The sequence below is a fragment of the Cladophialophora bantiana genome (genome assembly GCF_000835475.1).
Source record: "Cladophialophora bantiana CBS 173.52 unplaced genomic scaffold supercont1.20, whole genome shotgun sequence".
Taxonomy (NCBI): domain Eukaryota; kingdom Fungi; phylum Ascomycota; class Eurotiomycetes; order Chaetothyriales; family Herpotrichiellaceae; genus Cladophialophora; species Cladophialophora bantiana.
In genome coordinates, this window is record NW_015971594.1 from 208204 (window position 1) to 221114 (window position 12911).

The window sequence follows — 12911 nt, forward strand, 5'->3', positions numbered from 1 at the left end:
TTGGACATCTACCGTCCTTGAAGAGGACGAAGACTCTCTGAGACAGAGTGAGTGATTTTTGAAGGTGATTTGGCAGCCAATGCTTCAATGGTGATTGCGACCCTCTCACTTTCGTTGGGTGCTCTATATAACTTATCGCCACCGCCGATGCCATGTCTCTCCAGAGTCATGAACCAAGCAATGCCTTCCGCAGAAACTCGGCTGTGGCCGACCAAATTGTATTTCGTGTTGATGAAAGGCCCCAAGGTCGTGGGCTGGCTCCTCGCTGCCACTTGGACCTATCATCTTTCCTTGATCTGGCGAATTGGCAGCACTATCTTCAATTGGTACAGCGTCATGTCAAGGCCAATGGTAGGCTGTGAGTATAACATGGGACTATTGAAGGGAGGAGGAGGCAGTGGGGACTGACAGAGTTAGCTATCGAACGAGCTGAGCACGATATGCCCATCCTGGAGGGCGAAAGCCCACCATCTGTGTCGCCGGCATCGAGCCTGACCGTCAACCTGTCCGAAGGAAGCCCACCAAACCCTCCACTTCCTGAACCACCACAACTGATAGTTGGCCCGGATGAGCAAGATTTTCAAGGCATGGGAGTCTGGGGGCACTTCTGCAATGGGGCTGAGGATTGAACTCCTGAAAGGGACGGCGTTATGAAGGATACCCGGAAGACTGGGAGTTTGGTGTAGTTCGTTGGCTGGACTGTGACATTAAAGGGGGACCACCTTGTCGGTGAATAGTTTTTGCCGCACTGTTCCGAGCTGGAAGTGTTCATTGAGAGATCAAGTATTAAATGTAACGAGTGGCGGTGGCTCCAGAGCTCCCATGGAACTGCTCACGTGGGATCGTGGACGAGTCGCGTCTCGACCTGCGAATTAAGGGTCCATTATTTGCAACCCTCTCGCTCTCCCGCTGAGCCTCACTTTTGTTTTGCTGGTCGCCTGAACTTCAATAACACATGCAGCACATGTCACCAGCGGTGCATTTCGACTGACATCGCCGTCCTTGGTATTTTGACTTTTCTTTCTCAATGCCATCCCAGAACCACGTTGGCAGTCTCTAACCTGGGCCAATGGGCCATCAAGGGCCATCGCACCATGTCCGCTGCCGTTGTAATTCTTTCGTCCTCTCCTCCACGAATGTTCGCACGTTCTCCCACCCCTGCAGAGACTCCTCCTCCGTTGCGGTCGCCATGTACATTATCGACAGGTGAGGCCATCGATTTAAAGCAATTCAAGATCTCCAGGCAGGTTAGAGATGGGTTCTCAGGTGGCTTCGGCAGCCCACTTGCCTTGCTCACCACAAAGGTCGGCGCGGAGAATATCCCCCTCTTGTCTCCAAGGAAAGATAGATTCAAGGCGAAGTCATCACCGCAGACCGATGAGCTTGCTGGAAACTCACTTGAAGGAGCAACACGGGGAAAAAAGAAAGGAGGAACACAAGCAGAGGAGCGGTCTAAGCATTTCGAATTTACTGAGTCGTTCACCCCAAAGCCGATTCCACGCCCCAAAATCTCTCACGCCATCAAGCCACTGAATATCGACGCTTTAGAGACGGCACCCAAACAGTCCGGAGACGAGCGTGGGTTACAAATGAGCAGACATTCAAGAAGCCCTTTCGCACAAGAGAAGGCCATACCAAGGCGATTGGACTGGACGCCCGTCAAGCCGAAGCCACACGATTTGGAGACTCCACAATCTGAAGACCGAACTGTTGGATTTTCCAATGATCTAATGAAATCTTATGCCTTTCCCCCGGCAGCTAGAATGGCCATGGAGAAAACTGCGACAAAACCCGAGGCAAATCAGGAGCGACCAAGTAGGAGGAGTATTGACCTTGTGATGAATACTGAGGCAAGATCTTCACCGTCCTTATTGACATCCAAGGCTTGCGAGAATCTGGGTAAAGGTGCAAGCAATGGAAAGGCAAAGCCCCCAGCCAAGAAGGCTCTTACAATCACAGGGTTGGCGACTTCGCACTACGGCGATAGCCGGCAGAAAGAGACAAAACTATCTCCTATGCTTGAATACCTTACGGCGACACAAGTGGGCGCTGAGAGCGAAGCAGGCTCAGTTACGGACGTGAGTTTGAAGGTCTCCAAATCAAAGGTTCCGTGCAAGAAGGCACGTCCAACCAAAAAGGCTCCAGCAAAGACTCGATTGAAGTCTCCTTCATCCGCAATAAAATCCAATCTGGAGCAACCATATCTTTTCGGTCCGGCAAGTCAGTTAGCTCGCGACGAATCACCTACCTTGACCAGGGATACTCTGGAAGTATTGAAGCGATCTGAATGTCTTTCTTCTGATCCTATTTCACCACTATCGACGCAGCCTATCTCGATTGAGTCGACGTCACCCAAAGCTTGTCGTGGTACGGGTCGATTTGTCAAAAGAAGGGACTTGTGGGGTGCAGCTGGCCGCGACGAAGATAATGCTTTGCTGCAAGTTGATACGGTTGACCTGACCGATTCGCCTGCCGTACGTCTAGCTCTTGCTGGGAAAGACGTGCTTCTGCAATCTATAGGTCCGAACCATCAAGACATAGACACTTTGGATAATAGTCCACCAGGGCCTCCTTCTCGAGCACCGCCTTCGAACGCCAAAGAAGTTGAATCACCGATTGATATTGATGATATCGTTACGCCTAGGCTTCCCAAGTCCATCAAACCACCTACGCAGGCACGAGCGAGGCTGTATCACACTTCTCGAACACTAAAACAGCCACAGAAGGCAGCCAAAATCAATCAGCAGGACAGCGAGGCACATTCGGAAGCAAAGAGCGCGGTGTCGAATCCACCGCCAATCATGCCATCATACGTGGGCTTTTCTGATTATGAGCTTAAGAAACAGATAACTGCCTACGGTTTCAAGGCTGTTAAGAAGCGGGAGGCCATGATCGAGCTTCTCGAGCGATGCTGGGAGAGCAAACATGGTGTGCAATACCCCCATGACGATGAAAGTGTATCGATTGATGCAATGACACACGGTGATTTACTAAGTAAAATCCATGATGTCTCTACGAGACCCGTTCCGAAACTCAATAAATCTCGTGCTAAACGAAAATCCGAATCTGGGGATATGGGCACCGCCAATGAGCCGAAGAAGAGGAAAAAAACAGCGACGAAATCGAGTGAACCTGCACAAAAGGAAGGGAAGGCTGCCCGAAAGCGGGCGTCGAAGACATTTTCGGACGAGAAAGTTGTGGATGTTGATGACTTGGATGAGTTTGATAACCACAATATTGAGGTGAAGCACCGGTCGGAACCTCTAGGGTTGCAAAATGAACCAGAGCGACTGAAATCCAAGTTGAGACCTACAACACAAAAACCTCTTACGCCACCGCCAACAATGCCGCAAGAGAGATCCGCACCCTCACAAGGCTGTCAACCTTCTCGGCCCCTGAGCGCGAACAATATCTCGAGATTGGACGGTCCTGCGGCTGAAGGTCCTGGACTCACGCCTCAACAAACTCCTGCACCGAATATTCTTTCACAGATTGATGCAGCTATCTCTCGCCATCCGGAAACCCAGTCTAAAGATGGAGAATCTCGAAACCATCAAATATCGCCAACCTGGCACGAAAAAATCCTCATGTACGATCCGATTGTCCTTGAGGAACTGACGGTCTGGTTGAATACGGAAGGATTGAATGCGATAGGCGAAGATCGCGAAGTAAGCCTACTAGAAGTTAGGGCGTGGTGTGAACAGAACGGTGTGTGCTGTTATGGAGTCACAGGCGGATGGAGAGGCCGGGGTCGCCCGTCTTGAGCCACTTTAAAGCCTTTTTGCATAGAAACCATGCAACACTTATCATCAGAATGCAGATATTGTGGTGACAAGGCGTGGCCAATACGAAGTTATGAATAGCGAACAAGCTGTCGAGTACCATATGTCCCCTATTGCACACTCATTGACGGGAATAAATTTTGTAGCAAAGGGCATCATGGGGACTCAGTACTCCGTCACCCCTGTACCTCATAGTTGCTGAACTACCGAGCCAGTACTCGGTGCACAATCGGTGGAGATTGTCCCCGCAACCCCTTCAATAGGCGCTTCCTAGGCGGTTGGTGGCATGTTCGAAGCCCAGACGATCATCACAAGCACTAGGACACCTTCTGCGAGGTAGCAGTATGCAAAGTGCGAATGGCTGAATGCAGCTTCTTCCCATGGCCACAAGCTGCGTTTGTTTTCATATGAACATCTCCTCATGCTCTTCGCTTTCCCACGGCCACTTCTCAGCGCTTGAACTGTCTCCAGTGAAGCGAGTGGCCAGGCTGCAACTGAAACACTTCGAACATGTGCTTGGGCTGAACCGTTTGGCTGTCTGTCCTAGGCTGAGGTGGCTAGGAATCTTTTCGATTGACACTGCCTATTTAAGATGCTATCCTCCAGGGCTACGAGCGCGAGTCCCTTCTCTTGAAGTATGAGCCTGAGCGGCGTTCACCCTGGCCAGTCCGCTTCCCAAGATCCACCTACAAGTTTTCTCCCACCACCTCGCCAAATCCGTTTCGTCTCGACCGATGGCCAACCGCACACGAAGAGGAGGCGAATAAATGCGGCTTGTCTCACTTGTCGCAAGAGGAAAACGCGTTGCTCGGGCGAGCGGCCCGAGTGTAAAACCTGCACGGATAACAGTCATGTCTGTTCAGGCTATGCCGATCGCCCAACGCGCAAAGATGGTGAAAGAGCTGACGAGGATGCTGAAGATGAAGCCGACTCTGGATCCTCAACGCCTCAAAAGCACAGTAGAGATGCAGAAGTCGCGATGAAGCCGCGGTATGGGCCAGAAAAAGAAACAGACAACAAGCACAGGGAAGATGGAGGAATGATAAGTCCTTCGAGCAATCATACCTCGAGCAGCTTCACCTCTTCTCGAAACCGGGTTCCCTACTTCCGGTATTTCGGGCCAACGGCGATCGTACCTGGGTTTAAACAGATGGTGGTGCAAGTCAAAGACCATAGATCGAGCTTGCCTTCGGCCTCTGGAGAGTCTCCAGCTGCTGGTCAACAGTTAGATGGGAATTTCGCCCTTGGTCAGGATAGAATGCCCGTTGAGATACCCTTTTACGATGCGACAGACCCGGAACAAAATGCTCCCCTGATCACCCATCTTTGCGAAACGTTCTTCGCTCATCTTGGCTGCAACTACCCTTTTCTTCAACGCGACAGATTCCTGAGAGATTTGGAAGAGAAGAAAGTCGATGCCATCCTAGTCGATGCTGTCTGCGCGGTTGCGGCGCGATTCTCAGCAAACCCTCTCCTTTGCAGATCCAATGACGCGTCCATTCCATTAGACCCAGAAGGAAATGTCAGGAGAGCCTTTCGGGGCCATCCGTTCGCTCAACGGGCCATGTCGGCCGTCATCGACACGTTTTCTTGCCCAACCATGGCTGTCGCTCAAGCCTGCCTCCTTCTCGCCTACGAGGAATTTGGCGTTGATCACGATAGTGGCTTATGGATGTACCTTGGCACGGCCATTCGCATGGCGCAGGATCTGGGCATTCAAAAGCTCGAGGGCTTACAACTCGAAGGGCGAATCGGACCAACTCCCAAAACTGCGAAACTTGGTCAAGACGGTAAGGCTGAAGAGCAGAGGAGAGCCGAACAGCAACAAAGGCTGTCTCGAAATCTGTCTGAACAAGGCAGTTCTCAGCTGGACGACCGAAGGGCAAGTGAACAAGAACGCATTGATACCTTTTGGGCAATCTTCTTTCTGGACCGAGCAGTTTCTTCTGGCGTGGGACGTCCGGTCACTCTACGAGACAAGGACATCGAAATCTCCTTTCCATATCGAAGCGATGAGAAGATGATCAATGGATACCCTGATCCGTTTCCTGCTATGATTAAGATTGTTCACATGTATGGACGAGTTGCAGATGTGCTCAACAACATAAAGGAGGTCAGCCAGGTAACGCCAGATGTGTTGAAGCGTTTGGCAAGCATGGAGAGAGATTTGACCGGTAAGGATTCGGTATCTGCTTGAACCCTATAGGCTAACCCACCACAGGCATATATCAACGGTTGTCGCCTAGGTTGCATTTCAATGCCACAAATTTCCAACATTATGTCAAAGCGGGTCATGGCACCAACTTCATACTACTACATTTCTGGTTTCACACCTTGATTGTCCTGCTTCACCAGCCGACGTTGCTGCACTCATTCGAAGGACGAATTCAACAACTTTTTCCCGACAGCAGGGAATTGTCGATGTCGTCGGCAAAGACGATTGCGGATATCCTGGCGTTTGCTGAGTTGATCGATGTAAAGAGTTTCATCGGTAATCCGTTTACAAGCCAGCCCATGTATGTCGCGGCATGCGCTTTTCTAGCAGAGGCTGCCGCCCATACCTCCCAGCCGTCGTCTCGAGCGACGTCTCCGCCGTCAAGCGGACATACGCCTCGGCCGAAGCCGGACGTGGTTGCGGAAAGGACGCAAAAAGCAGCCTCTGCACGACATACGCTTCTCGCTACTGCGGCTAATCAAAATTATCAGCGGTGCTACAAAGCTCTTGAGACTCTGGATTCTTATTGGGCTGGTTGTCGCTACATCTTGACCGCTCTTGACCAGAAGTCGAAAGGCTTGATGGATCCCTTGCTCTTTACTGCAGAAGATGTCGATGGGGAAATGCCATCAACAGAGCCTTCTTTTACCACGCCCGGCTGGCGAAGAAGCACTTCGCTCGCTGCTTCACTTGGTGCATATGGGAGACTCCGCACTCTGAAGGGACTGCCGGGGAGCGCGCCGATATCTCCGTCGATGGACCTCAGTAATGCAATTGGGTGGTCTTTGACTGGGACGGCCAACTCTCTAGCCCCCAATCTCAGCTTCCTGTATCCGACGGGCGGTGAAACTGAGAAGACTCCACTGGCGGCTCCGCTGACGAAAGCTGAAGTCGAGACGACCAAAGGTACACCAGCTACGAGAAATTTTGAAGCACAGTGGCCAAATCAGAACGTATCCATTGTCCAAGGGGACCAGACCATAACTGATCAACTGGGACAAGCTTACCGTGGAGAAAGCTCAACATCTACTGATAGAGTGTCATCAGTACCTTACGATCCAGTATCAACAGCTGATGCAGACCTTTTGCTTGGGCTCCACTCTCCATACACTGCTAGCTCAGCGCCATCATCCAGTATTGCTCCTGGACCCATACAGCCCAGTCGGCCATCGAATACCTTCGGATACTCACAGCAAGTGCCTCGATATAGTAGTTCCATAAGCCCCAGGCAACCGTTTGTTGACACACAAAATCAAGCTTACAGTGATATGCTGATTGAATCACAAGATATTGATATGAGTGCAGGGCAGCAGTTCAATTTCGATTTCCTAGGTGGCGACATGATACCCTGGTTGGAATATCTACCACAGGATGTCTTGAATTACTTTGCGGATCCACAAACGGAAATATGACTTCATCCTCGGCTCCTCCCGCCATGAACAAGAGGATGATTTATGGTTTTAGCGACATGTCGTTCTGTTTGCACTATATCTACATACATAATCCCTAGAACGATGGACCACATGAAATCTGGACTCGATGGTTTGTTCCCTGCCCATCTTCATGAGGAGAGCAAGCGTGTCGATAGTGAACAGCAGCAGCAACTCCAAACCCTGGCCTAGAGTGACTCGACTAGCTACACCATCTACTCCGCTGCGGCGGATTGATCGCTTGTCAAGCTCGTTGGAATCGACGTGGGCATTGGCTTGCAGATCGATTTCTGAGCCTTTGTACGTATCGGCAAGTATGGGGGGAGATCTGAAAACAGCTGCCGGCACTAAGAGGTGCCATGTTCACATCTGACTTATAACAGTCTCGAGAAATGCTCGGTCTGCCTCACAGCTCAACGCGCAGAATGTGCAACTTGCTACAATGGAGATTCTGCGCCACATTTGGCAGCACCTTGCCGCCGCTTTTGGTATCTGTCCTGGATGTGTGCCAAGATTGACGAAGCCGTCTCTTCTCGCGGGAGAGTTGAGCCAAAAGGCTTCAGCACTGTGACGCTGCTTTTACCCTAACATCCCCTGTGCGTCGCTCCTTTTCTAGAGGAAGACGTTGAGCTCTTGCAAAAGACGGTTGCCTGCAAACCACTCGACCGTTGGCCACCACGATTGAGGTCTTCTACCGATGCGCCTTCGGCGTTGTCGTTCTTCCAGTTGGCGCGAGAAGGGGCCTTAATGCTTGAGCCAGCCATCCGGCCTGGATTGTCGGGCAGGGTTTCCAATGAGAGTCATCTAAATCGATTCAACCCCAGCCGGCGCCAAACGCGAGGACTTCCGAGCAAGTGTTCACGGAGCCGCTCCCTGGAGTCAACGCCAATCCCACGCCCGGCCTTTGGGGAGCTCGTCTCACATCCCACGCATGAAAGTACTCCGCTTGTTCGATCTTCCTCCTTTTTACTACGTTGAGCAGGACTGTGCGGGCACATTGTTACAACTCCAACCGATTTCTGACCAAAGAACGCAGAGACAGGAATCCAGGCTGTGGAGATCTCCTTGACCGCTCCAATGCCACCAATTTGCCATGAGCCACAACTCCCTGCCGACCCCTCTTGCTCCTGGCGCAGACGACCAACCTTATTTTTAATAGAGACTAACCCCAGGCAGAGTATCCTTTGTCTGATCACGCGGAACGGGCCTGGCGGTAGGACAGGGGAACGCTGTCACACCATGACAGTACGTAACCGATAAGCTGAGAGCACCAATCACACGCCCAAAGCATCTGACACGTCTCGAACAACGTATGCATCACTTTGCTTTTTGCGTGGGATATGGCGGCCTATGGCTACAGTGGGAATCTCCTTGCTCGAATGTGATCGAGAAACATAGCCAGCTGAAAGGTATAAATGCAGCTCTCTTTTCCTTACCTTGGGCTCTCGATCTTTCCTTCCTTACCATCCCAAAACATATTTCGACTCAAAGGCAACAACAGCAGCAGCAAGCACTCCAAACCATATCAGCAAGTCAGAGACTTCAACAAATTCCTCACAATGGAACCCCACTGCGGCACCTGCTCCCATGGCTCCGGCGAATGCAAGGGCTGCACATGCTGCACCGTATGTCTATTCCTCCCTCCCTCCCACACTTTTGAATAAACCTGTCACTGATATGTGATGAAGCATTAAATCTTTTCACCAATATATCCTAGCTCTTGATCTTGGGAAGTGATGGATGGAATTGGGGTTGCTGCAAATTGTCAAGGTTATCTCTCGAGCAGCGGGCAGAGGTGGACGCCGACATCGAAGGGTTCCGAGATACCACCTCGTCGCAAGGAGAATAGCATCCCTAGATAGCAATGATCAGAAATGCACATTCTAGGACCTAATCATGCGTCTCGTCATCCCCTTCAGTCAAGGACCCCTTGGGTGACGGAGGGGGCTTCTTGGAATCATGAGATGTGTAACGCAATCCCACGTAGTTTTCGTGGTTTCATGTCCCTTACTTGCTTACCTTATCGACGGTTCTTTTGCTCACCACGCTGGCTGTTTCCGCCTGCTTCCTTCGACCAGAGACTGCCAATGAACATGCCTCTCGCCCCGCGCTATTGTCCCGGTGCGTACCTCCGTCCTGTTCAGTACGGTGGTTCTTGATATCGCATCCATCCGCGCATCCTCAAAGGCCGTGCCTTTCACAGTATTGTTCTTTCACATCATAGTGGGCCATCCCACTTTTCATCCACAGCAGATTTGTCTCGGACAACTCCTTTTCCCACTGAGCGAGGTTATTCGGCAGTGTCGGGTCGGCAGCGAGGCCCACGCACTTCCCAGGTAAGACAGCCCCTCTTGGGCACAAGTGTCCTGTGTTACCTTCCACCAGGACATGACATGTGCCAGGCTCCATGCTGCATCCCAAGCTGGTCAGAAGATGCTGGTTAAGTATGAACACGACTGCTTGGGATCCCTGCCTTCAGAGTGATATTGCATATCGATCGTTTCGGGTTCGAGCCTGGGGTGATCGGCGTAGTTGGGAAAGCTCGACCACCGAATTCGCGACATCTGTCGAGGCAAAATGGAGTGATTGGCCTTGCCAAATCCTCAGGTATATGAAGCGGTTGGAAGGACATGGTTCCTGTCCCGAAGATCCTGGTGCAGAATGTCAAACTCCATTTGAGACACCGATGTCCTCTTCCTTTAACGGACCATCGGATATGGCGTGTCCTATCAGCTTCTTAGTGTATTCATTCATCTGTGGTGTTCCCCCTGCTCAGGTTACCCTGATGGTGAAGTCGACATTGGCCTTGGAGCACCGACTGCTAGTCCTTCTGTTCCGTCTGTTGCAGCCTCGCTCGCACAGAAATAGAGACACGCCCATGGTGGCGGTGGTGGTGGTGGTTGGACTGTTCACCAGGAGCGGCCACCTTGCCCTGGGTTTGGAAGAAGTTTCGGCGGTCGGCAGAGGAATGTGACGTCTGCCAGGGGATGGATGTCGAGCAGAAACTTGTTGGTATAGCTATGCCCCTTCACGCTGGAAAGCTGTTCGAGTTCGTCGATGCTGACATCCCAACAGACAAGTAGCATCCATTGGTCTTCATGGCTGGGGACATCGTGACTGCTCTTCCTGTTGCTATGTCTCTCCAAGGAAATGAGCCACGGTGAAAACACAGGACAGGAGAGAGAGAGAGAGGAGAGAGAGAAACGGAGGAACAGCCAGGTGCTGGGTGCTCTGTACATATGGCTCCAGGGATCCGGCCGACGCGAAGTGCTCCTTGTTGGGAAATGGCAGGGATTAAAAAGTGAGGACCTTAAGGTTCCCCCCCCTTCCCCAGCAGCCAACATTCGACATTGCTGAATCAGGATTCAGGAGTTTCCTGCTCAGGCGCCATGTGTCCCAATGGAATGCCATTTTGACCCAAAATTTAACATGTTTGCACACAATTGGCACTTCATCACTGCGGGACTTTGGAGCAAGGGCGAAGGGAACCTGATTCACCAGATCTATTTCCAGCTTCACTGATCTCATTATATCCAAGATGATAACTATATTCGACGAGAATTAAGAGAGCTACTCCGTACATGCAGCACACCGCCCGCCTACGACGAGCACGGTCACAGGTATATCAGGCAATGATATGTGACTTGTGGAGGTTGAAGAGGGCCTCTAGTTTCATTTCTCAGCGTTTGGCTGCTACAGAAGACGGCCATGCTGAGGGAAGTACGGAGTCCTCCCTCGCTAACAGTTTAGCCTCAATTGTCCAAGAAGATAAGTCGGATATCACGCCATACTGAGGCTGTTGACCTTACGGCAAGCTCAGGCATTATCTCTTTCCTAAGGAGGTATACAAAAGTCACCTATGTACAACATACTGCCTCAACCATGTGCGGGGAAAAAGAGAAGTATTTCAACGGGCTCCAACCAACTATTGTGCGGTAAGGGATCTCATAAACATGCAGCAGACAGAACAGCTACAACAAAGATGACCTGCACCGTTTCTTTTTCTCCTTTCTCACAGTACCCTTCAATGCTTCGTGGCGCCCCAGTCCCGTCGTCTCAAAGTGAGGACCTTAAAGACCAATCAAGAGTGAGATAAAGCGGAGACACCATTTCCCAATCAAGGCTCACCAGCTTGCTGTTAAAAAAGCAGCAAGACCTTTTGGTTGACTGATACTGGCTGATATCAAGTAGAGTGGAGTACCAAGACGTCGTATGAGTGGACAATCAAAAAGCGGCGGCCAGCTTCACGCCATCGCCGAAATAAGAACCACGCGAATGCGGACTCGCGTCGTGGTCTGGGCATGGCGGGAACATGGTTATTCCGCAATATACAAGTATGCTATGCGTAGGTGCCACTGGCGGCAGATTTCTTTTCTGTTCTCAGGCATTCACCCCCTGACTTAAGCAAGTTGAATCTAGTCCATACGAGCACCCCGTTCTGGTACTCCGCAATTGTCCTTATAGTCGGACGTTATCGCATCCTCCCGCGTTGCCATCCCCCCTGAACTTTGGCAGCCTTGCGGGGGCCATGCGGACAGGACAACCACCTATGGATGGGGGAGCAACTATTTTGACAGGTCGCACGAAGAATGGGATGCTTGAATACATAGGTACATGCACGAATGCATGAACTAGGAAGGAAGTTTTGCCTGCATGTTTCTCTCGGCCATGTCATCTGCGTGACTAATGCAGCTGTGGAACTCTTGGAAAGGGACAGAGCTGGAAAGTACGCACTGTGTTTCTTGGGTCGTGACCCTCGTTGTCGATTGTGGAGGCTCATCATCTTAGGCCAGCACCGCCGTAGGACCGGCTAGAATTTATGAGGAAACTACTCCTCGCCATTACGCTGGCTTGATCCCAGATTCGACCACGGTCCAAGGCGTCCAAGAAAGCATTCACCTGCTTTGCGAACAGTTCGGCGTACTGGTGCAGGAAGCCGAGTCCACTGTTCGGGTAGATGAGCAGCTATCCATTCGACACTTTCTGCTGCAAATGGAAGCTGCTGATCGTGGGGATCATCTTGTCGTTCTGGAAGCATGGACGGAAACATGTCAGCTTTGCACCAGAGATACGGAAGCATTCAAGGGCCGGAGGGAGGGAGATGAGGTGACAAGCAGCAAGCGCAGTGGCCATGTTGCCAGAGCAACAACGAAGCAACCTGATGGCTTGACTGACCGATCCGTGGGCCACCAGCACCGGTAACTCCAAATCGCCCAATCTCTCAAAAGTCCCATCCATGCCTTTGCTCTTCTCAGAATTGAAGTAATCCGTCAAAGCTCCGCCCTACGCCATTAACACGGCTCCTCCGTCCCCGAAACCCTGAGATGCCCATTCACCAGACATTTCGTCACTTGTGTTCTCATCCCGCGCCTGGGTGTGCGCCTACCACTCCTCCGCGATCATTTCTCCCTCGGGAGTCCCGGGGAAGCACAACTCCTTGAGCCTTTGGATGGTGACGTACGGCCGTGTCGCTGCTGTCTTGTA

General features: G+C 51.4%; 3 protein-coding genes across 3 annotated transcripts; all 3 read left to right on the forward strand.

Annotated features, from left to right (window-relative positions):
• Nucleotides 1-180: 180 nt before the first annotated feature.
• Nucleotides 181-629, forward strand: Z519_10903 (uncharacterized protein; the record flags this gene model as incomplete). Its single annotated transcript, XM_016768617.1, has 2 exons — nt 181-358; nt 418-629. 2 exons carry the CDS (start codon nt 181-183, stop codon nt 627-629), a joined length of 390 nt encoding a protein of 129 aa, XP_016615004.1.
• Nucleotides 630-1094: 465 nt separating this feature from the next.
• Z519_10904 (uncharacterized protein) lies at nt 1095-3764 on the forward strand (the record flags this gene model as incomplete). The annotated part of the gene is made up of 1 exon (XM_016768618.1): nt 1095-3764. One exon carries the CDS (start codon nt 1095-1097, stop codon nt 3762-3764), a length of 2670 nt encoding a protein of 889 aa, XP_016615005.1.
• A 655-nt stretch (nt 3765-4419) lies between these two features.
• On the forward strand, nt 4420-7409 carry Z519_10905 (uncharacterized protein; the record flags this gene model as incomplete). The annotated part of the gene is made up of 2 exons (XM_016768619.1): nt 4420-5956; nt 6004-7409. 2 exons carry the CDS (start codon nt 4420-4422, stop codon nt 7407-7409), a joined length of 2943 nt encoding a protein of 980 aa, XP_016615006.1.
• Between the last annotated feature and the right edge of the window lie 5502 nt (nt 7410-12911).